Below are 24,720 nucleotides of genomic sequence, written 5' to 3' on the forward strand. Positions count from 1 at the left end.
TCATGTAGTAAGGAAAATGGAAAAAATTAAACTTTTTCTTTTTTGCATAGGAGCAAGTATTTGACCCATATGAAGTGTGTGCACAAGACATTCTTTCACCGCAGTTTCATGAGTACTTCAATAATTTGATGTCCCGGTCACCTGTAGCCTTTTACTTTCAGGTAAGTTTTGTTTTGCTTTTGTTCATCTACAATATACACCTGTTTTCTGTTTTGCAACTACATAATCACTAATTTTGAGAACTGGCTTGAGCTTTGTTCTGACTTGGTTATGTTGTATGTGTAATGAAAACAAATAATGGAAATGTTCATAGGTCAGGCTGCATCAGTGGGCAGAGAAATGGAGTCAATATTTTAGGTCAATGACCTTCCATTAGAACAGTCACTAGAAAGGGTAACAATTAATTCCACTTCTCTCACAACATATGCTACCTGACCTATTAAGTATTTACTCTATATTTGTTTTTTGCTCCAGGTTCCTAGAATCGGCAGTATTTTTGCTAAGGCGCATGTAGATTTTAAAATCCCTTTTGAGAATTGAGTCTATTACACTTCATAATAGTTTGTGCTTCAAGTTCCTGGGCGTCAGGATCTCTGAGGATCTAACCTGGTCCCAACATATCGATATAGTTATCTTCTTCTCTTCGGTTGTCCATCAGAATCCAATGATGACATCCAGTCCTTTAATGGTGAGATCTTTGATGACTATACAGTCCTATCCTGGGACCCACAAGTTCTGTTGCAGGTGGGACATGTGATAGTGGTGGTGGTGGTGTGGCAACCACGGCTGCATTTCTCCTGGCAGTGTTCTGTCTTTTTGTTCTTCCAGAATACGAACTCTGTCCCTGCACGGCTGTTGCCAAGTGTTATGGTCAGCAGCAGCGTCCTCCTGGTCCTTGGGTCTGATCTTGCACTTCCTTAAAGCATTCTTCATCTGATCCTTATAGCACTTCTTCGGCCCTCCAGCTGAGTGTCGACCTTGATGTAGCTGGCCTTATAACACTCTGCAGAGTAGCCGTCATGGGGACATCCTTATCACGTGCCCCAGCCACTGCAACTGACGCTGGGTGATCATGGCCTCAATACTTCTGCAGTTGGTCTTTACAAGTATTTCAGAGTGAGGCACCCGCTCACGCCAAGTAATTCCCGGATGCGCTGAAGGCAGCTTCTGTGGAAGCGCTCCAAGGACTTGATGTGACGGCTGTAGGTTACCCAAGCTTCACAGCCATAAAGGAGGGTGGTGACACAGAACGCTTGGTAAACAGCGATCTTTGTGGAGGGACGAAGGCTCCTGTTCTTAAAGACTCTACACCGAAGTCTCCCAAAGGCAGCTAATGCCTGTTTAATGCAGCTCTGGATGTCGTTGTCAATGCCGCTATCCTCAAAGAGAATGCTCCCCAGATATTTGAAAGATGGCACTACTGACAGCTTTTCATCACCAACAGTGAAGGTAGGGTGGGTGGGACACTGGTACTCCATTGGCAAACCACTTCTGTCTTGGTGGTATTGACGGTCAGCCCCAACCTGCTGTACCCTCTCACCGCCACAGCAAGGACAGTCTGAAGATCCTCTGGAGTATGGGCCACAAGAGCACAGTCATCTGCATACTGCAGCTCCAGGACCCGCTCTCTACGGAGTTTGGTGGTTGTGTGGAGCCTCCTGATTTTAAAAAGGTTGCCATCTAACCTGAAGTCCACTGCCACATCGCTGCTATCCTCAACCTCGTTGTGGAGAAGCTTGGTAACACACAGGAGGAAGACGTTAAAGAGCACTGGCGCTAGCACACACCCCTGCCTCACCCCTGTGCGTACAAGGAAGGGCTCGGACTCATGTCCTCCTATGGTCACCCGAGCAGTCATCCTATCATGGAACTGCCAAAGGATGTTAACAGATTTATTGGGTCAGCCAAACCTGAGGAGAACATCCCATAAGAGCTCTCTTTGCAGAGTGTCGAATGCTTTGAAGAGTTCGACAAAGGCCATAAACAGGTCCTGATGTTGCTCCCGGCACTTTTCCTGAAGCTGCCGGGCTGTGAAGATCATGTCGATCGTACTCCTGTTCTTCCTAAGTCCACATTGCGATTCGGGCAGTATTGACTTGGTGATGTTGCTGATGAGCCTCTGCAACATCACCTTAGCCAGGACCTTTCCAGCAACAGCAAGGAGTGATATGCCCCTACTATTGCTGCAGATGGCCTTGTCACCCTTGTTCTTATAAATGACAACGATGTTTGCATTTCTCCATTGCTGTGGGATGTTCTCGTCAGTCCAGGCCTTGGTGATGTACTGGTAGAGGGTGCGCATACACATGTACCCTCAGCACGGATATTGTCAGTGCCAGGGGACTTATTATTCTTAAGGGAATGGACAGCTGATAGAACCTCCTGGAAGGTTGGTGGTAGACTGAGGTCGTGGTTAGGAGGATGTTCAGACGGTTTGTCCAGGATGGTGGGGTCTGCGTCAGAATCCTGATTAAGCAGGGTGTTAAAATGCTCAGCCCACCTCAGCAGAATGGTATTCTGATTCTCCAGAAGTGTTTGACCATCTGCTGTTTTCAGGGGAGTAACACATCAATTTATTGGGCCGTAGATGGTTTTGACAACATTGTAAAAATTATGCATGTCATTATTATCGGCAAAGGACTGGATTTCACGTGCCTTTTCAGTCCACCACTCATTTTGTGTGGCCTGTATTGCCTTTTGCACTTTCCTCCGCGCTGCCTCCAATGCTGTCTGATGCTGATGGGTGATGCATTATCTACAGTTGCCTGGTGTGCTTTGTGCATGTCCTGAAGCAAGTTGTGGATGGTATCCGAGTTATTGTCAAACCAGTCTTGGAAGGCAAGACAGCAGCTATATTTCATAAGGAGTTTGAAGAGATTTGGCATGTCAACAAATACACTCAAAAACCTCTATAGCTGTATCATGGAGAGCATTCTGACAGGCTACATCACTGTCTGGTATGGAGGGGCCACTGCACAGGACCGAAAGAAGCTGCAGAAGGTTGTAAATCTCGTCTGATCCACCCTGGGCACTAGCCTACAAAGTACCCAGGACATCTTTAGGGAGCGGTGTCTCGGCAAGGCAGCATCCATTATTAAGTACCTCCAGCACCCAGGGCATGCCCTTTTCTCACTGTTACCATCAGGTAGGAGGTACAGAAGCCCAAAGGCACACACTCAGCGATTCAGCGACAGCTTCTTCCCCTCTGCCAACAGATTCCTAAATGGACGTTGAATCTTTGGACACTACCTCACTTTTTTTTCATTACAGTATTTTCTGTTTTTGCACATTTTTAAAAATCTATTCAATATACATAATCGATTTACTTGTTTATTATTATTATTTTATTTATTATTTTTCCTCTGCTAGATTATGTATTACATTGAACTGCTAAGTTAACAAATTTCACGTCACATGCCTGTGATAATAAACCGGATTCTGATTCTGATTTTTAAATAAATTTAGCAGCCTTAAAAACTGCCTCTATAATTTTAAGGTTAAATCCAGGGTCATCTGGTATTAGATATTGAAATGTAATTCACTGTCTATGAATATTTACAGTTAGTAGGAATTCGAAATTAGAGGCTAACTTCTACACATAAATCCCGGTGTTTTAATTAGCAATAAAGTTGATTAGATTAGATGGGTGATTAGAGGCTAACTTCTATACATAAATCCTGGTGTTGTAATTAGCAATAAAGTTGATTAGATTAGATGGGTGATGGAAGTCTGTGTCCATAAGTACTAAATTCTCAGAAGAATGTCCTAGTAAACTGAGAAGGTCTTAATTTAACTTAATATGAATATCTTACTGAGTTGAGCAAAACAAAATGATAAACTCAGGCTATTGAAATGATGCATTACTGAAGGTCATCAAAGAATTAAGAGGAGAGTTATTTACTAAAAATAAAAGGATGCTGAATATTTGAGATGATTTTTGAATTTAGGAGTAGGAGGAATATCCATGGTATTTATTAAATAAATAGTTTTACAATGGGAGGATAAACTAAGGCATGAAACTGAGACCAACAATTAAATTATAAGCTGCTTTTGCATTATGGTGAAATGAGATGAACCTAACAGCACACTTGAATGCACTATTCAATATGTTAATGGACTTAGTTTTTATAAGTAGTTTTGAACCTGGTGATCAGATGTAGTTTCTTGGCATAGAAAGTTTTGGGAAAGAAAGATTCAATGGACTTAATTTTTTATGAGTTCATATATGCCATCGATTCTAAAAGCTGCAAGTCATCAATTTTAAGGAAACTGCTCACTTAGTTATGTTGATCCAGTTGAAAAGAGACAGACTTACATATCGCAAGCTTTGTAAAAATTGGTCAAAGTCAAACAAACATGACTGTGTGCATCAAGTGTGAGGGCACAGTATGGTGCATTAAGAAGGTAACTATTCATTTTTTGTATTTAATTGCCAAGCAATACATTTTTGTTTGCAATATAAACTGAAGAACACAATTTTAAATGGGTACAGAAACAGAGAAAGTTAACAATATACTGTATTGATTGATTAGTTGAAATTGGCAGGAGTGGCTGGGAAAGAAGCTAAGAGTATACAATCTTTGACTTTTATAAATACACTGGTAGGGTTCAAGAGCAAGAAAGTCATGATAAACCTTTTATAAAATACGTTTACCAGAACAGGAACATTGTGTCCATGTCAGGATGCAATAGTTTAGAATGGGTGTGAGAGGCTTATGCAGAAGATGTGCTGAAGATATGTAATATATTGCCTCCAGAGAAGAGAGACTTCAGTTGTGTGGATATTCACCATTGTTGCAGTGCAAAGTCTGGAGATTGTTCTTGGTTGCTAAGGAAATGTCTGATAGAGCAATTTATATTCAGGAAGGGTAATATCAGAAATTCTTACCATTTGAGGATTGGTTAAGAATAAATGTAATTGGAAAAAGACCTTAAGTGACATGAAGAAAAACTTACATTCAGTAAGTATTTGGGATCTGGAATGAACTGCTGCGCTGGATAGTGAGTAGATTTAGTTGTAGCATCCAAAAGGAAACTGGATAAGTATTCTGAAGGAAAACAATTATTAGACTATGCAGAGACAACAGGGAAACAGGACTAGTTAACTTATATTCAGAGTTAATGCTGTGACCTTCTGTGCTACGCGGCCTTCATGATCCCACATGTGCAGTTTCCACTATGCTCTGTAGTCCTATTTGAATTTCTATTCACAGTGGCCAGACTAGACATTAAATTATTTCTACAGAATTTGAAAAAATCCATGTTTCACAATCTAATATTACACAGCTTGACCTTGTACAGCAATGATGTTGGATATCTTGTAACTAGTTGTGGTTCTTTCTGGAATCTGAGTCTGAATTGTTAATTGAACAGCAATCCCTCTTCACTGCTCCAACAATGATCAATACTCGTGATAATTTGTGTCCTGACTTCTGATCTTTGTAGTTGATTTTTTTATTCATAAAAAGATTATTTCCCAGAAGCTTAGATAATCTGAAAAAAAAATCCTTCCTATCAACAAAACCCATCCCCACCTAAAAGCAAAAACAAGAAAATCTGCAAATGCTGGAATCTTCCTAAAAGTAGTCTGGTTACATTGCAGCATGGGCAAAATAACCCTTAAGACCTTTTTTTTGCTTCTGAAGTAAATACTGAATTACCTTTATACTGCAAAGCACTTCTAACTTTCTTTTTAAAAAATCTCCTGCTGTGATCTTGCAGTTAGGAGTGCACACTTTTGCAGCTTTTATTTGTTGGTGATGACCAGAGATCAATATAGTTGCATTTTTAAAGTTGGTTGCTTTAGACTTGCAAGCAAAAGTAATCTATTGATTTCCTGTCCCTTTATAGAAGGTTGACATTATAAATGATGTATTGACTTCATATTTTGCTCCACTTATCTTGCTTTTTTCTTCATGATGATTGACCCTTTTGCAGTGAGATTATCTAAATAACTTTCCATTTTAATAAGCAGCTAAAGGGCATAAAGGTAAAAGGAAGATCTTTAAAATTTAATTGCACTCATTGTAGGTGTATCAGAATCTGCTATCAATCATTACGAAATGATAATTATGGTTCAATTCATAGGTTTAGGCTTATAATGAGGCTTCAAGGTTCTTTATGATGTTTGCAATCTAATCAAGTAATTCATAGAGCAAGCCATTGCTAATAAATTATAAATCTTGCTTTCTAGTCTATTGCTGAAGGATTTAAAGAAGCTGTTCAATATGTACTTCCACAACTACTCTTAGTCCCAATTTATCATTGCTTGCATTACTTCGATCTGTTGCAGGTAAGATGTTTCTGTTGTTAAACTGTGATGAATTACTGCAAAATTGATTCTCTCTTTACTCTCCTTACTCTAATCCTCTCTTTACTAAATTGATCAAGTGGAAAGTAATTTCCTGCCATGTACTGTGATGCATACTTGTAATGTGAAGTTTTGCATTTTCATGAATATTCATTATTTGTGCTTGCTTGAGTTAAAATTACCTCCAAAACTCATTAAGCTGTGCTGCCATCTTGTGACAGGCTACTGAGTTCCTGATGTAACTTGGTTTTTTAAAAATAAAATTTGATAAATTTGGCTGCACAGAACTGATGCACCATCAATAACTCACTCTGTGACGTAAAGGCGAGATATTGGCTTTTATTGACTGGAAGAAGGAACAAGCAGTGAGTGACCACCATACTACATCCTGGAGGCTGAGATGCCGGGCTCAGGCCTCAATCGCCTTTATACAGGCGTCTGTGGGAGGAGCCACAGGAGTAGTCAGCAGGGGGCATGTCCAGACAGGTATATGTAGTTCACCACAAGAACTATACATACCTGACGTCCTTCAGCAGAAGAACTGTAACTCATCATCTGTAATCACTTGGAATAGCATGTCTATGTCCTATGCCATTACTGTCAGACATGGGGAACTAACTCTGCTTCAGGCAGGTGTGTGTAAGAGTATCCCGGGAGCCGCATTAGGTGCAATTAAAAAGGAGGTAACAAGGTGAAACCACAATGCGTGAAAACCAGCAGCAGAAAGAACACAAGAAGAAAATATAATGTGTAACTATTAGCACTTTCACCTTGCAGTATGATTCCTAGTAATGGTTTTAATCTCTCCTCTTTTTCCCTCCTCCCCTTCTTCCTTTCCCTGTATTTTAAAGTTTTTATCTCTGACGTTGCCCTCTTTTGGTAATAACCTATTGAGCTGAAGCATTCACTCATTCTCTTGCTGCAAATTTTGAGCTGCTGAGTATTTATAGAGCAGTTTACTGTTTTTCTGTTCTAATTTTATTTCAAATTTTCAGCATCTGCCATTTTTCCCCACTTTCCTAACAGGAAAGGAGTCATTGTTGATACATTTTACTGCGTTATAACATTCTTATTGTCAGGCTGTGACGACTGTCCCTGGGATGCAAACTTAGATTTTCCCACATAAACCCACAAAGGGGGCCATTTATTTCATATTGTTGACACCAAAATTGAAAGCATGGAAAACCAAGTCAAGTCAACTTTTATTGTCATTTCGACCATAACTGCTGATATAGTGCATAGTAAAAATGAGACTGTTTTTCAGGACCATGGTTTACATGACACAGTACAAAAAACTAGACAGAACTACGTAATAAAACACAGAGAAAGCTACACCAGACTACAGACCTACACTGGACTGCATAAGGTGCACAAAAACAGTGTTGGCATTACAATAAATAATAAACAGGACAATAGGGCAAGGTGTCAGTCCAGGCTTCGGGTATTGAGGAGTCTTGATAGCTTGGGGGAAGAAACTGTTATGTAGACTGGTCGTAAGAGCCCGAATGCTTCGGAGCCTTTTCCTAGACGGCAGGAGGGAGAAGACATTGTATGAGGGGTGCATGGGGTCCTTCATAATGCTGTTTCCTTTGCGGATGCAGTGTGTAGTGTGAATGTCTGTGATGGCAGGAAGAGAGACCCTGATGATCTTCATGCAAAAGTGTTCAAGGATGATACGAAATGTGGGTAAGAGAGAGGCAATCTGTTCTGTGGATGGATTTTACCTTTGGTCTTGCAGGAAGGACTGTGTGGGAGCCGAAACAAAGAATAGCATATGTGAAACTTTTTAAGGAAAAATCAGGCAAGCAAATAGTAGTATACCTTATTAGTTTTCTGTGTGTATGAATGATTGGCCAGTGACTTTAGGGAAAACACAAAATATATATCAATGCCTATGTTACAGTTCAGAGTAAATTTATTATCAAGGAACATGTATACAAATACAACCTTGATGTTCTTTTTCTTGCTGGCATACACAGATCCAAGTGGGACAATAGAATCAATGAAAGATCACACCCAACAAGACAGACCAATGTGCAAAATAAACAACAAACTGTAGAAATACAAAAGAGAATAAATAATAATAATGATAAATAAGCAATAAATTTTGAGAACACGAGGAGAAGAGTCCTTGAGAGTGAATCCATAGGTTGTGGAACAGTTCAGTGACAGGGCAAGTGAAGTTATCTCCTCTGGTTGAGGGGTAATAACTGTTCCTGAACCTCGTAGTTTGGGTCCTGAGGCTCCTGTATGGCAGCAACAAGAAGAGGTCTTTGAAGCTCAAGCAGTTCTTTCCTATTTTCCTAATCGGTGGTAGGCAGATGCAAATCTTCATTGTAAAGCTAAATAAAAAAGCTGCTTTGTTGCAGCTTCTGTGTCTGAACTCTACACAATACCATGTATTTAGACTTGATGGGGGCTTTTTAAGTTGGAGCAGTAAACCTTTGCCCTCTTGTCTCCTCCCTATTCTTTCTCCACACTGTTTATTCTATTTATCTGTTTCCATCTTTGCAAAACTTGAGTTAAGGAGGACTGACCACGTCTGCTTCAGTGGAATGTTGAGGGATTTGTATGCAGTAGAATATTAGCAGGACAGTCCAAGATTCACTAAGCATTCCTGATAGAGGTTACTCAGATGATTCTGATTCTGAAATGCTAACATCACCATGTCAGGAGTAGAATTCCAGTAATCAATGGAATGCACCAATGTGGGGAAACATTAATCTTTGTAATAAATGATGGATTAAGGTTTGATACAAAATTGTTCATCATTATCCATCCCACTTCTGGAAATGGATGTTACTGCTTTTCCAACAGGTGCTCTTGTGACATTGGCTTTTCAGTGCTCTGCATTCTTAGACTCACACAATGCTTAGGAAGATAGAATGTACTGCTGGATGGTAAATTGGAGTTAAAGCTGAGAGTGCCAGGGAAAGGAGAAGAGCTCCAAGAAAACCAGCATTCAACCATCAGGGGAGGAGGAAGTGGAGGGGTGGGCAGGCGAGTCTAAGTGCTTGACTTTACTGGCAGAGCAAGGACTAAAATATGTATTTATTAATGTAGATGGTTGCCAGATCATTATTTATGGAAGCTCAGATCTCTGCACTTTTCGTTTGCCTCTGACTTGTAGTATTTCTAGAAATAATCAGATCGAAATCACACTCAATTTGTATTCCTTATTGTGTTAGAAATTGGGTGCTTTTTTTGGCATCCTTCTACTGGGACAAAAAAAAAACACACTAGTTTAATTTACCTCCAGGAAAAATCTATTTTCTTCTGACTCTATCCGGCAGAGTTTACCTTGATGGCTTGGCTATTGAAAGAGTAATAGCTAATAAGATGTGTGGCTTTTGATGATGGAACCTCAGTAGATACAAAATACAACTCTTGACCAGTTTGCCTTTATTGTAAAAGTCCAGGAGAAAATTAGGTGCACACAGCATATCTGGTCTGCATTTAGTTCTTAAATCCCTCTGCTATACAAGTTTCTCTCAGTTTTATTTTACAATTCTTAGGCCATGAGTGTTTGCTGCCTGATTTGTGTTATACTTTTTAATTGGTATTGTTTTGTAAGGCAACTTACAAATGCAAGAAACTTTGTCAACCACAGATATATTATGGTTGGAGGGAGGATGTTATAGGAGGGGTTGCTGCTTGGCTACATCTCTGTTGTATTGATGTGAGGTTTCCAGTTTGTTTGGAGTGGTGGATTTTCTTCAGATGTAGTTTAATCTTGCAGCATACTAAAGTATGATTCGTATTGCAGTCTGCACCGTGGTATGAGTGGGTAATTAGAACAGAGTTGATGAAAGAGCATCTGGTGATGATCATGTCTAGTTGGTGCCAGTGTTTAGACTATGGATGTTGCCATGAGACCTTGTACTGTGACTTCATCTGAAAGTAGGAGTTAATTACACGCAGGCGATGATAGGAGCAGAACTCCAGGAGATGTTGTCCATTGTCATTTATTTTGCCAATTCCAAAGTGGCCAAGACAAGATGGCCAGGAATCGTTATTGGCTCCCATTCTGGCATTGAGGTCACCAAGGAGAACGAGGTGCTCATCACTGGGAATATTCCTGACAACAGCTTCTAATTTATCGTAGAACATGTCTTTTGCCTCAGAGGTGGAATAGAAGGTTGGGGCATACACACTGACGAGAGATACTGGGCCTTTACTGGTGTATAGGCGGAGAGTAATAAGTCATTCTGATCCACTTTTGGTGGCTCCGCCATTTGCAACGAGGAGTTCCTAATGGCAGAATTCACTCCATGCTCGCGGGGCTCGTCTTGGTTCTTTCCCTGCCAGAAAAATGTGTATTCTCTTTCCTTCAGTGTACCTGAATCCGCCAAACGTGTTTCTTGTAGGGCAGCTGTATCTACCTTGAGCCTTTGTAGCTCATTGTTAATGACCGCTGTTTTTTGTGCATCTTGGATATCCTTGAGGTTTTGGTCAAGTCCAGTCATTGTGCGAATGTTCCAACATCCCAACTTGAGGGGTGTTGTCTTATTCGATTTATTTTCTTTCTTGTCTGGTGCAGTAGTTACAGTCAGCTCTTTGTGAAATAATCCATTATCCCCAGTGCACCCAATGAGGAAGACTGACTGTGGCAGGACAGCACCTTATTGGCTGGGGGCTGCCAAGTGAAACGCAGTGATCTCTCCCACCGTTGTAAGCAACCTCTGGCGCCAGGCTCTACACCGGTCAAGCATTATGACTTATAGCCAGTAACTGCTGCTTCCCGTGTTTGTCCAACGCTATAAAGCGAAGCTGGAGTGACCTCTCCAGGGCGCAAGCCAGGGCAGAGTTGATATAGAGATCCATCTGTTGCCCATGAAGTGGGGCCCCCCCCATGCTGATGACAGGTCCAAAGGAACAATGAAAGTCGATGCAGTTTGGTGCCAGCAACATCGCAGGAGTTGCCGTGCCGAGGCTGGGTACGGCAGTCAGCCGTCTTCGGAACTCCAACTCCAGATTTTTCCTCGGGATTTACTCCCGAAGCTTTTCCCATGAGTGGATATAGCTGCAAGGCAGCAGAGGTTTGAAATCGGAGTTTTGTGGTGACAAAGATATAGATTTCAGCAGTACATGGGTTGGAGCAGGGCTCAAGTTGGATAATGTAAAGAAGCATGGCACCCAACTCTGTTCATTGAAGCTCAGTCGTAAATTCTTTTTACTTCGGTTCAGAGGGAGAGATTGTAATGATGTCAGTGGTGAGGTTACAAAGGATCCATAGAGTCATAGAACACAACAACACAGTAACACCCTTCAGCCCATCTAGTCTGCCAAACTATTAATCTGCCCTCATCAACCCGCACCTGGACTATAGCTCCATTCCCCCCTCATCCATGTAGCTAGCTAAATTTCTCATAAATGTTGAAATCAAACACAAAACCATCACTTCTCTGGCGTCTCATTCCATACTCTCGCCGTCTTCTGAGTGAAGAAGTTCCTTTTAAACAGTTTACTTTGCACCGTTACTCATGACTTCTAGTTCTAGTCTCACCCAACTTCAGTGGAAAAAGCCTGCTTGCATTTACCCTATCTATACTCCTCATAATTTTGCACACCTATGTCAAATCTGTCAGTCTTGTATGCTCCAGGGAATAACGTCCGAACCTACTTACCTTTCCCTGTAATTCAGGTCGTCAAGTCCTGGCAACATCCTTGTAAGTTTTCCCTGCACTCTTTAAATTTTATTGATATCTTTCCAGTAGGTATGTGACCAGAACTACACACAACACTCATCGTCTTGAACAACTTCAGCGTAATGTCCCGACTCCTGTACTCTTTGCTTTGATTTATGAAGGCCAATGTGCCAAAAACTTCCTATGACCCTATCTACATTTTGACACTACTTTCATGGAATTATGAATCTGTATTTCCAGATTCCTCTGTTCTGCCACATTTCTCAGTGGCTGACCCGTCACCTTGCAAGTCCTACCCTGGTTTGTCCTTCCAAAGTGTAACACCTTGTGCTTATCTGTGTGAAATTCCAGCTGGTCCAGGTCCCACTACAAGCTTTGGCCTTCCTCTCTATTTACTACGCTCCCTTGGTGTCATCCACAAATTTGCTGATCCAGTTTACCACATTATCAAAGTTCAAAGTACATTTATTATCACAGTCTACATAAATGATACAACCTTGAAATTCCTAACAGGCAGCCATGAAACAAAGAAACCTCAAAGGACCCAAATTTTAAAAAAAGGACAGTCGAACACCCAATGTGCAGAAAGGGGAAAGAAAAACACATCATTCAAACAGTAGTAGCAAGCAAATAGTGTTCTGAATTTGAGTCTGCAAAGAGAGTACCCTAGTTCAGCGCAGGGCAGCAATCTGAATCGGTCTGTCCCTTGCCTTTGGCCTGACTCCATGACCTTTTCAATCTGGCCTGGTGCCTAAATCATCGTACAAACATTGGGTTCAACTGCCTTTATGCCCTGGGGCCAGGATCCCACCACCTGGATTCGCCTGTAGCTGCCCTTTTTGATTTGGCCCAGCACTTAAATCTCCGTCTAAACATAGAATTCAGTTGCTGCAATCTGCTCTGGTGCCTGGTATTATCATTCAGATCATTGATATAGCTGACAAACATCAATGGACCCAGCACCAACCCCTGTGGCTTCTCCCATGAAGCCAAAGTCCAATACAACGTAATGCCTCACCCTGATTGCCAAGCGACTGAATATTCACTAACTTCCAATGTGGGATCTTACAGATGTCCCACCCTGCAAAAACTCATTTCAGGGAGGTAGCACCCCCGCTCTCCGCAACCCCATATCCCCCCCCCCTGCCCCAGTCAACCTTCAAGGGTGTATGTAATACAGTCGGCCCTCCTTATCTGTGGATTCCGCATGCGCGAATTCAACCAATCGCGAAAACCCGGAAGTGCTCTTCCAGCACTTGTTTGAGCATGTGCAGACTTTTTTTCTTGTCGTTATTCTCTAAACAGTGCAGTATAACAACCATTTTACACAGCATTTACATTGTATTAGGTGTTATAAGTAATCTAGAGATGATTTAAAGTATACGGGAGGATGTGCGTGGGTTATCGTGCATCGGGATTAAAAAAATCAGAAGTTCTCTTACTAAGTAAGTCGGAACAGGTACATCCGGTATTATTCAGCGTCAGTTAGTCAAACGTTTGTCTTAGTATATAGTATATAGTTTACCTTTCTATGCATATAAAACACTTAAGAACGTATGTGCTGTCCATTCGTGCCGAGTTTGATGTGGAGGATCAAAAACCCAATAATTAAACCACTGCGTTGCTTAGTAATAATTGTAGCTTTCATCGGGGCAGAACCTTTCTCCCCTTTATCCTTTTAAATTGTTCAGATCGTTGACTGACGTAGCCTAACGCTTTTCCAGTGACCGATGGCGTTTCACATCTTTCGATTGCTTTATTATTTCCACTTTATTTTCAATCGTGATGGTGATTATTTTCGTGAACAGAAACACTGCTGATTCAGAGCTCTGGCGCCGGGTCCTAATGTCCACCGCACTGAGACTGGTTAAATAAAGTCTGGGGTTCCGCTGGGTCCTAAGGTCCACCAGATTAAGACAGGTTGAATAAGGGACTTGAGCATCTGTGAATTTTGGTATCTGCGAGGGGCCCCAGAACCAATCCCTCACAGATAAGGAGGGCCGACTGTACTTTGTTTAGTGATTTTGTCTAATCTGTAAACCAAGTTGGGTATATGCAGAAAATGTGACATTAAAATATGACTATTTTATCATGGAGTCATTTTTTATTCTATTACATCTTTAAGCAAGTCTACAGGGAGTTTGGTTTCATCACATAGGACATCAATAGAAGCTCCTTAGCAGCTAGCCAGCTAGTTTCAATAACATTAGCTATGCTAATGAACGAATGACAACTGTTAAACTCACCTCAACATGTTGTCACAGCACATGGCACCAGTAGCAATCCCGAGATCACAACTGTGTAGGTCCTGTCCTTTAACTTAGCACCCAACCCTTTGAACTCTCAATGCAGGACCTCATCACCATTCCAGCCCATGTCATTGGTACCAACATGGGCCACGTCCGCTAGCTGCTCACCTTTCCACAAGATAACTTTGGACTTGATCTGAGATGTCCCTGATCCTGGCATTGGGAGTGGGGCAGCATACTATTCAGGAATCTCATTCCTTTGCCTAGAACCCCCTGTTTGTTCCCTTAACCATTGAATCTCCTATCATTACATGTCGCCTCTTCTCTCCCTTTCCATTCTGAGCCGCAGATTGTTCTGGCTTTTTGCTGCTATGCTATTCTCTTCCCCCCCCCCCACCCCCCAAACATTATCCAAAGCAATATACCTGTCATTGAGGGGGATGGCCACAGGGGTACTCTGCACCGGCTGCCTATCCCCTTTCCCCCTCCTGACAGTCACCCGGTTATCTGTGTCCTGCACCTTGGGTGTAACTGCCTTCCTATATGTCCTTGTTGATCACTCCCCAGCCTCCTGAACGATCTGGAGTTCATCCAGTTACTGCTCCAAGACCTTATTTATCATGGTTGGTTAGAAACTGCAGCTTGTGCACTTCTTGCAGGTGTAGTTGTCAGGAACTCTGTATCGAGGATCCGGTTGTGATCTTCCAAGTATGAATTGGAGATTTTTCCCCCCTGGATGGACAAGAAGGAAATGTGATTGGGAGCTGGACATGTTTTGGCTGGTGTTCCAATCAGACCTGGTCCCATCTGTGGTTGAGAAAATGGAAGCCATAAGGTCATGTGAGATGGAGAGGTCAAGGGAATGGTTATGGAATACGGTTTGGCAAGTTTGTGCGAGAGAAAGAAAATAAAGGGAAGTTTGTGAGGAGAGAAAGCAGAACGAATTTGAGAAGGTTGATACTAGTGAAGATGAAAAATCATAAGATATAGATGACAGAAAGCTCTGAGAAAATTATTATATTTTGATGTGCCCTGAAGAATGGGAACTTTTATTGAAGGGTAAGTTGGATAGACAAGATGAGGAGCGTAAAGGAGACTCAAGTGCCAAAGGATTATTGGAATAGGCAGCGTTTATCTTGGTATTTCAGACCACATTGCTCAGTGGTGGTCTGGATTCCACTATAATAGGCTCATGTTAACAATGAAAAGCACCTGTGTTAACACCTACATTAACAGGGTGAGATAGAATACTTTGATTAAGAGGGTCATAAAGTAAAAATTGTACTGGTCATTCATTCTAATAATTTTTGTGTTTTGCTTCCATATTTACTTGTCAGTTTTGAAATTAATTTATAACATGTGCTTTAATTTTGCTTCCCATTCCGGTATCCCATGGCATCCTGAACTGTCACGGTGAGGCCACATTCAGGTTGGAGGAACAACACCTTGTATTCCATCTGGGTAGCCTCCAACTTAATGGCATGAGCATTGATTTCTCTAACTTCTGGTAATGCCCCACCCCCACTCCACTGTTCTCTCACTTTATCTCCTTGCCTGCCCATTGCCTCCCTCTGGTATTCCTCTCCCTTTTTCTTTCTTCCATGGCCTTCTGTCCTCTCTTATCAAACTTCTCCTTCTCCACCCCTGTATCTCTTCCACTAATCAACTTCCCAGCTGTTTACTTCATCCCTCCCCATCCCGGTTTCACCTACCACCTTGTTCTCTCCTCCCCCACCTTCTAAATCTACTCCCCATCTTTTTTTTCAACAGTCCTGCTGAAGGGTCTTGCCTGAAACGTCAGTTGTGCTTTTTTTCATAGATGCTGCCTGGCTTGCTGAGTTTTTCTGGCAATTTCTGTGTTGCTTTCAGTTTTATGCTCTTCTGATTTTGATAAAGAGTTATTATAATTAAGGTCCTCCAAATCAAAGTAGAATTGCACGCATGAGTAAATGTACACACGGGTGTAATTGAAATCTTAGTTGCAGCAGTATCACAAGCAAACAGTTCATTAAAAACATGATTACAAATTGTACACAATTTTAACAGGAAGCAGGAACGCACAATTAAAGAATGCTGTCCCTTTTGTTGTAAAGTGATCATAGTATTGCTAAACTGTAGTGGTGATTAGTGCGAATTGCTTATGGAAATTCCTGTGCAGCGTAGATTAAGGTATAAAATACATTTAAAAAAACAGGAACTGTTATACTAGGGCTGTTCAATATTTGTGAATATCCATTCTGTCCAGTTCTTTCAGCATCTGAACGAATGTGTTTACAAGTGAAGCTGAGACTAGGTTTCACTGACATTATAATGGATTTTCAAGTCTTTTCCTGTCATCCTTTCATACGAATTTATAGTCATCCAAAAGACTTGCCCTTTTTATAGTGAAACAGGTAAAAGTTATGGTATCACTATGTTCCGGTTATGTTCAATTGCCTTAAGAGGAGTATTTCCTTGTTGGTTTTCACCTGAGCTTACTCTTGTGCTAATTGTATATTTTTCTTTAAAATTATAAAAATTACAGCAACTCCAAGAGAAAAGTAAAGATGGAGAAGACAGGGAGTGTTTGAAACAAGCCATTACTACGTTGTTGAATCTCCAATGCAGTATGGAACGTATCTGCAATAAACATCTACCTAAACGCAGGGCGGGGTAAGTAAAAATGTTTTAAAGTTTTCCTTTGTATTGCCATAGGTAGTTGATACCTTTCTTTTACCTTTTGTCAGACTGACCAGAAATCCAAAATAATTTGTTGGCTGGGTAAATACATCTTTATTGTGTGTGCGTGTGTGCGTGTGCGCGTGCGTGTGTAATGGTTGTAAATCACCTGGGAGAATAGCTAAATACTATTGGATGTTGGGTCTGACTAGCTGCTCTCTTGAAATATTTTATCACTCATTATTTGGGGGCAAGGTGAGAAAAGATAATCTACTTTCATGCACTATTTTAAACATTACTATTTGCCTCAGTGTCTTAGAGTATCTTTCTAGCAAATTGAATTGAAATCAGCATGACATTGAATAACAGTTCTTGCACCATAGCTACTAATTAGTTTTTATCTTGTCGGGAAATACCAGTTTTTTGAGTGGAGTACTGAAAAGTAATGGATTGAGGTGAGAGAGGCCTAGTAAGCAAACAGACCGAACACTATTGCAATTAGGATGCTTCTGAGGGCTAAGTGTTCTCTGGCTATTACAGTCAGCCCTCCTTATCCGCAGATTCCGCATGCGCAGATTCAACCAACTGCGAATTGGGAAAACCCGGAAGTTCTTTCTCCAGCACTCGTTGTTTGAGCATGTACAGACTATTTTTTCTTGTCATTATTCCCTAAATAATACAGTATAACAACTATTTACATAGTATTTACATTGTATTGGGTATTATAAGTAATCTAGAGATGATTTTAAAGTGCAAGCAGTCCCCGGGTTATGAACGAGTTCCGTTCCTGAGTCCGTCTTTAAGCCGGATTTGAAGTCGGAACAGGTACATCTGGTATTATTTAGTGTCAGTTAGTCAAACGTTTGTCTTAGTATATAGTATATATTTTACCTTTCTATACATATAAGACACTTAAACATATGTATTTCAGTAATTAAACCACTGCATTGCTTAGTAATAATTGTAGCTTTCATCAGGGCAGGGCCTTTCACATGCTCCATTAAAATTGTTCCAATGGTTGACCGACTGTTGTCTAACGTTTTTCCAATGACCGATGGCATTTCACCTCTTTCTGATCACTTTATTACTTCCACTTTATTTTCAATCGTGATTGTCATTATTTTCATGAACATAAACACTGCAGATTCAGAACTGCACCGCTGGGTTCTAATGTCCACCGCACTGAAACAGGTTAAATAAGGTCCAGGTTCCGCTGGGTCCTAAAGACCACCGCATTGAGACAGGTTAAATAAGGGACATGAGCATCCGCATTTTTTGGTATCTGTGGGGGGAGGGGGGTCTCGGAACCAATCCCCCGCGGATAAGGAGGGCCGACTGTACTTCTACCCAGTTTTAATTATAAAAATTAAAAGGAAGGAATTCTTCTTCAGTGCTCTGATCTGAATGTAGCAAATGTAGTTAGATTTGAGAACCAGCAGTTCTATAAAGTCCGGTTAATTGAGTTTCTGATTATTTAAAGATGCTTGGTACAGGATGCATTCTTAAGTGTGGATTGATAATCACAAGTTGTAAGTAAATCAGTAACTTTGCCAAGATCAAGGAATGATTTATTCTCTTTGAAATAATTTGGTGCTGGAGGGTAAGATTGGTGTAGAATACAATGTGTTTTACTTTGTTTTGGACCATATCTGCTGCTGAGAATGCTTGATAGTTATGTAACCAAGAGACCAGATTCAAGTTAGTGCATACACCTGCAAGTTGAAAGGAAGTTTTGTTGACTGATTTCTTGTAATTTTTAAGCAGCTTATGTAAATTCTCCCACTTTTTTTTTGTGTAAGTAACATTAAACATAAAAAGCATTGTGCCTAACTAAGCATATTATCTTTGTGGTCAAATTGTTGTACACCAAAATCTAATTTTTTTTTGTTTCACAGAGAACGTTTACCTCGCCTCTACAACCATCAGATGAGAAGTAAGCATCTTGCTATCAAGAAAATGAATGAAATTCAAAAGAATATTGATGGATGGGAGGGGAAGGATATCGGACAGTGCTGTAATGAATTTATAATGGAAGGAACACTAACACGAATTGGGGCAAAGCATGAGCGACATATTTTCCTTTTTGATGGCTTAATGATCAGTTGCAAAATCAATCATGGGCAGTCCAGACTACCTGGCTGTAGCAATGTTGAGTACAGACTCAAGGAAAAATTTCTGATGCGAAAAGTGCAAATTATTGATAAAGACGACACTTTTGAATACAAGCATGCATTTGAAATTCTTTCCAAGGATGAGAACAGTATAATATTTGCTGCCAAATCTGCTGAAGACAAAAACAATTGGATGGCAGCTTTGATTTCACTTCAATACCGGAGTACCCTGGAACGCATGTTAGATACAGTTCTTCTGTGCGAGGAGAAGGAACAGCCACTCAGACTGCCAAGTCCAGAAGTTTATAACTTTGCGGAAGAAGATTCTGAAGAGAATATAGTGTTTGAAGAAAACGTCCAAACTAAATCCGGAATACCAGTCATAAAGGGAGGAACGGTATTAAAATTGATTGAGAGACTGACATACCACATGTATGCAGGTAAATGTAGTGGGGTTGATCGTGTTGATGGATTAATGGGATTTTCCATTTTTAAAAAATCCTGGTTAATTAATCCACAGGTGTACCATTCATTTTAGTTCCTGTTCCATATGTAGTCTAACTTGGTGTTCTAACCTTGGGAATTGTACAACAAACTAAATGAACATGAGTTAGAGAAGAATTATGTCTGAGTTCATTATGGGTTGGTGGAAGTAAAGCTGAGTAGTGACGATGGTACGTTGTATCCTGCCTGTGAAATGTATTTCCAGTGAAGCCAGAGATGAGATACAACCTGCTGCTCTTTCATTTGAAGGCATTTTGCATTACTCACCTGGGACGAATTTCTGGGCAAACGTGTGTTCAGTTCCTAAATAAGACATTATAGTTCTCTGATGAGGGAAACCAAACTGGAAATGTTTTTTTCTGTAATAAACTTAGCCATGTGAGTTTTACTTGGGTAATCCTCTTTATCTAAGTTAATGAATATTTTAATCTCTAAGGTGAGTTTTTTTAATATGTTAAATACATCTTGATTCTTGAAAGCATCATTTAAAATATTTTTCAAGTTATGTAAAACTGAAATGGAATCTGCACATCTGTCAAAATAATAGAAGTTTTTTTTCTGTTATAATCTGGAGCAGGTAACAGTATGGTGGGCAAAAGGAGGTATAAGTCAGGAAGTGCAAATAATTCAGGAAAAACACAGGGGGTGGGGAGGAAACTGGGCTAGAGTTTGTGGTCACTGGTAAAAAGACAGTATTTGCCATTGATCCTTCCAGAAAACTTCCATAAGGATCGCTCAGTGTCAATGGCAGGAGCTACTCCTATACGGATGCATGTTATTGTAATGCATGCTTACATTCCTGTTCATCAGCTTTAGCTACATCATCACTCCCTCAATCCCAGTTTGACCCCCTGCTTTTTCTTGCTCAAGTACAAAATGGTCGCCTTGTGTCCTGTAGGATGACAATGTGTGTCAGTGGTCAGCTCTGTGCTGAATGTTACCTGGTGTGGCTCAGGAGCTCCCCTCTGGGAGTTGTAAAATTCATAATATCTTTATCGATAATTAGGTGTAGCTTTGGGTAAATTGAAGTTTTGACTTCAGATGCTGTTTGTAAGTATGCACTGGTTCTTGGAAGAGCACTCCATCTTGGACTGTTGTACTTGTTGATTTTGCAAAATTTTATTAGTGACATGTATTTTGTTCATTTAACTGTCTGAATATGGATTATTATGCTCTCACCTGCAAGGAGCTGACACTCTGCATGCCACCCCCCCCCCCCCACCCCAAACAAAATGGATGTTTACATCCTTGTGTGGAAAGACACTTAAGTTAGGCTTTTAGATCGTTTTGGTACACTTGTATTCTGCTTTCACCAGTTTCTACACTGCAACACCAGGTTCTCTGAAAGTGGCATCTGATTGTAATGAGTCACTATTTTGTTCTGAAACTGAACATTAGAATACTGGTAATTTGATTTTTTTTTCTTACAGATCCTAATTTTGTGCGCACTTTTCTGACGACATATCGTTCATTCTGCAAGCCACAAGAGTTACTGAGCTTGTTAATAGAAAGGTAAACAAGCAAAAGTTTTAACTAAATTCTATAAAAGCATACTTGGAGTATAGGACACTCCAGCACAGAAACAGGCCATTTGGCCCATTTGATCTGTACCGAACTAGTACCGATCTAGTCAGTAATCTGCCTACTCCCATCAACCCGCACCTGGACCGTAGCCCTCCATACTCCTCCCATCCATGTACCTATCCAAACTTATCTTAAATGTTGGAATTGACTCCATATCCATCACTTGCATTGGCAGCTCGTTCCAAACTCTCACAGCCCACTGAATGAAGACGATCCCCCTCGTGTCTTCCTTAAACATTTCACTTTTTATCCTTAACCCATGACCTCTAGTTGTAGTCTCACCCAATCAACTCATTCTGTGTTTTTTTTTTGTATTATATATTTTCTGTTGAACTGTGGAATCTTGACTTTTATACAGGTTTGAAATACCTGACCCAGAGCCCACTGAGGCGGATAGGCTCGCCAGGGAAAAGGGTGAGCAGCCAGTCAGTGCAGAGTTGAAACGGTTTCGTAAGGAGTATATCCAGCCAGTGCAACTCAGGTGTGTTTACACTTTCAAAACAAATTTTTTCAAGTTGACACCATTGTTAGCTGCCCAGTTAGGGTGTTGACTATTGTCGTAACCAATCAAACTTTATTCTGCTAATGTAGTTTGCTACAGACTTTGTTTAAGTTGGCACTTGTAAGGTTAAGGTGAGATATGATTGTTTGTAGCATATGTAAATTTTACCTAAAATTTTCCTGCGACGTTCAAAAGAAAAATTCGTAAAAATTTTATTCCTTGGCAAGCAGTTAGTTGAACCTGGCTGGGAAAATGGGCAGTGTTATTTCAGGTTTTGTACTTGCACGTTTAGCTTTAACAAATAACGTGTTTAATCTCTCACAGTTCTCTAATTTTCATTTAAATCAAAGTCTTTATTGCAGAGAAATGTTCCAGATAAAGTGTACAACGAGCAAGCATTGAAGTGGGGAGAAAAGCCTTTTTTCCCCGTGGAAATATACGAGAGCAAATTGTAAATTGAAAAGCATTTTCAAAATTATTCAGGAGTAATATTTTTAATTCCTCTAAGAGGACCACAGCCTTGTCATAGGGTTTGGAGGCTTGCGAGCCTCAATGACCTGGAGAGCTATGTTGGCTGGAGTCGGGGCCCTGTGCTTTGACTCTTGGTAGGGTCACTCATGCCAGACAGGTCAAAGGGTAGAGGCCAGACTAAGAGTGGTCCACCGGTCCTGCAGGTTTGGGAGTTCAGCTCAGGGCTGCAACCCTGAATGGTCAGAATAGAATTGTTACAGAAACAGCAGTGAAGAATCCTTCTTTCCAGACAGTGATGGAGGACCTTCATTGCTGCCCTAAATGCCAGCAGAGTAACGGGCAGTAAGTAATATTTTAATTACACAATTTTGGTCGTCTGCAGTGATCCCAGTGCATTTTTTCAGAATTCTCTTTATTTTATAATTTACAAGACTTTTAAGGAAAAATATGGTTTTCTAATCTGCAATGAAATTTTATTTATTATTTGTAAATACTTGTGCTCACACAACTTTGACTTTAAAGTATGAAGCAAGTGAATTTTGGAACAGCTACTCCAAAGGGGTGAATCAAGAGGATTCAGCCACTTTAAAAACTGCCCAGAGGTCAATTTTCACTATAAATCTCATTCCCTACGGTTCGCTCAAATTTGATTTGCACTATTGCTGTTGATATGAAACCTGAAAGTTGTAATTGATAAAATTAGACCACAATAAAATGTTCTTGTGCTTTAGTTTTATAAATTCTTTTCTTTTTAGGGTGCTGAATGTTTTTCGACATTGGGTAGAACATCATTTCTATGACTTTGAGAGAGACAACATGCTTCTTAATAGGTTAGAAGCATTTATTTCAAGTGTGCGAGGTATGTAATTTTGCAGAAAATCCAAGTTTGTCAGCTCAGAAGTTGATTACTATTTGCTCAAGTTACAGATTGCACATTTTGAACATTCAATTGAAAATAAGAAATATTGAAACATCCATTTCCTCAAGTTGTGCCAGCTTATCTTTGTTTATCCTGCTAATGTCATTATTTTTAACTTTAGTAATGCAGTTCTTTCATTGTATGCTTCTTCACAAAGTACATGTTTCTGGCTGTTTTATGTGTAGTTATGCCTTCGTTCAAAAATCAAGTCCAGCTGTGGAGTTACAAATTTAGTATTGACTCTATTATTGTGAGAAACTTAATTTGACTCTCATGAGTCAATTCTCTCATGACTCAATTCTATTCATGACTCTCATGAATAAGGTGTTGAATAAGACATTAGCCTGAGATTACAGAAAATGTTGTCTGGATTCCCCCGTTGCTGGTCTGACTTACCAGGACAAGAAACTACATCCTTGACAATTTAAGAATTAATGAATGTTTAAACTTTGTAGATAGTGTTTTAACCATGGCTACGTTGTATAACAGTGAAATTATTTGAAAAGTTCTATGACCTGAGAGTAACACAGCCAATTTATCTTTGTAGGAAAAGCCATGAAGAAGTGGGTAGAATCAATTACAAAAATTATTAATCGCAAGAGACAAACTCAAGTAAATGGGATCAGCCATGCTATCACCTTTGAGAACCCACCGCCTCAAATTGAATGGCATATCAGTCGACCTGGACAGATCGAGATGTTCGATCTCATGACACTTCATCCAATTGAAATAGCACGGCAGCTCACACTCTTAGAATCTGACCTTTACAGGTAAAATTTAGCAAGTTAGTTAGTTAGTTTATTTAGCAAGTGGACTCGGACGTAAGGTTTAACACTTCTCAGCTTTTAAGTTGTTGCAATTAGAAATCCAAAATATGAATACTTCTAATCTGTATCCAAAATCATTTAAAATAATTTGCTCTACAATAATAAATGAGCACATTTTGTTAAAGCTGTATAAAATGTAGTCTACAAGTTACTTTTTTTTTTGGAGATTTTTGAATATGCAGTAAAATTGAGGTGGGGGTGGCCTTCGTGTGATGAGGGGTGACTTCTGCTTTATAACACATCATATGTCTGTGCACTTTGCCAGTCTATGCCTAATCATGTATCTTTTCAGTTCGATCATTAAACTATATTGTTTTTACCAAGACACATAATTACAAATTTTCAAGCTGTGTATCTTCCACCACAATTAACATCAAGATACACAAAATGTAAATGTTTGAATTATAAATACTTCAGTTGAGCACAAAAAGCAGTACTTATTAAAAATATATAGCAGTGGTTGCACTCATCGTGCCAGTCATGGTGCAGCCCCACGTCCCACATCCAGGTGCTGGAACACTGCTTGTTCCAACCTCACGGGCAGCCTCTCCACACTGAGCCAGGGCGATAATTGTTGCTGGTGGAGCATCAGTGGGGATTAGGCCTTCATAGCAGCTTCCTTGGGACCATATCCCCATATGATATCAGAGAGTATAACAGTGAAGGTGGAAGGGATTTGTGCATGTTCAGAATGGGACGCAGGTGAATTTTAATGAATCGGCAGTCAGCAGAGTACCAGTGCAGGTCCACTTACAGTCGAGTAAGTGAGTTGCAACATTTACTGTACACATGTATAATTTGAATTATGAAAATGAGCTAAAATATTAAATAAAAGTTTTTATTCCATGCTGCATTTACAAACATGTTGTAACGATTGCATTTTAGTCGCACATGTTAAGAGCTATTAATAAACATAAGTGCTAATATACAAATTTAT

General features: G+C 40.2%; 1 protein-coding gene across 2 annotated transcripts in view; it reads left to right on the plus strand.

Annotated features, from left to right (window-relative positions):
- sos2 (son of sevenless homolog 2 (Drosophila)) overlaps positions 1-24,720 on the plus strand; it is a 116,100-nt gene that overhangs the window by 63,347 nt on the left and 28,033 nt on the right. For both annotated transcript variants that reach the window (XM_059958185.1, XM_059958193.1), the window contains exons 7-14: positions 51-161; positions 6,194-6,292; positions 16,732-16,859; positions 18,761-19,416; positions 20,911-20,992; positions 21,423-21,545; positions 22,793-22,896; positions 23,504-23,726. In XM_059958185.1, coding sequence (XP_059814168.1) covers positions 51-161; positions 6,194-6,292; positions 16,732-16,859; positions 18,761-19,416; positions 20,911-20,992; positions 21,423-21,545; positions 22,793-22,896; positions 23,504-23,726 — 1,526 coding nt within the window. The remainder of the gene's footprint in view (positions 1-50; positions 162-6,193; positions 6,293-16,731; positions 16,860-18,760; positions 19,417-20,910; positions 20,993-21,422; positions 21,546-22,792; positions 22,897-23,503; positions 23,727-24,720) is intronic.

The sequence above is a fragment of the Hypanus sabinus genome, chromosome 2 (assembly GCF_030144855.1).
Source record: "Hypanus sabinus isolate sHypSab1 chromosome 2, sHypSab1.hap1, whole genome shotgun sequence".
Taxonomy (NCBI): domain Eukaryota; kingdom Metazoa; phylum Chordata; class Chondrichthyes; order Myliobatiformes; family Dasyatidae; genus Hypanus; species Hypanus sabinus.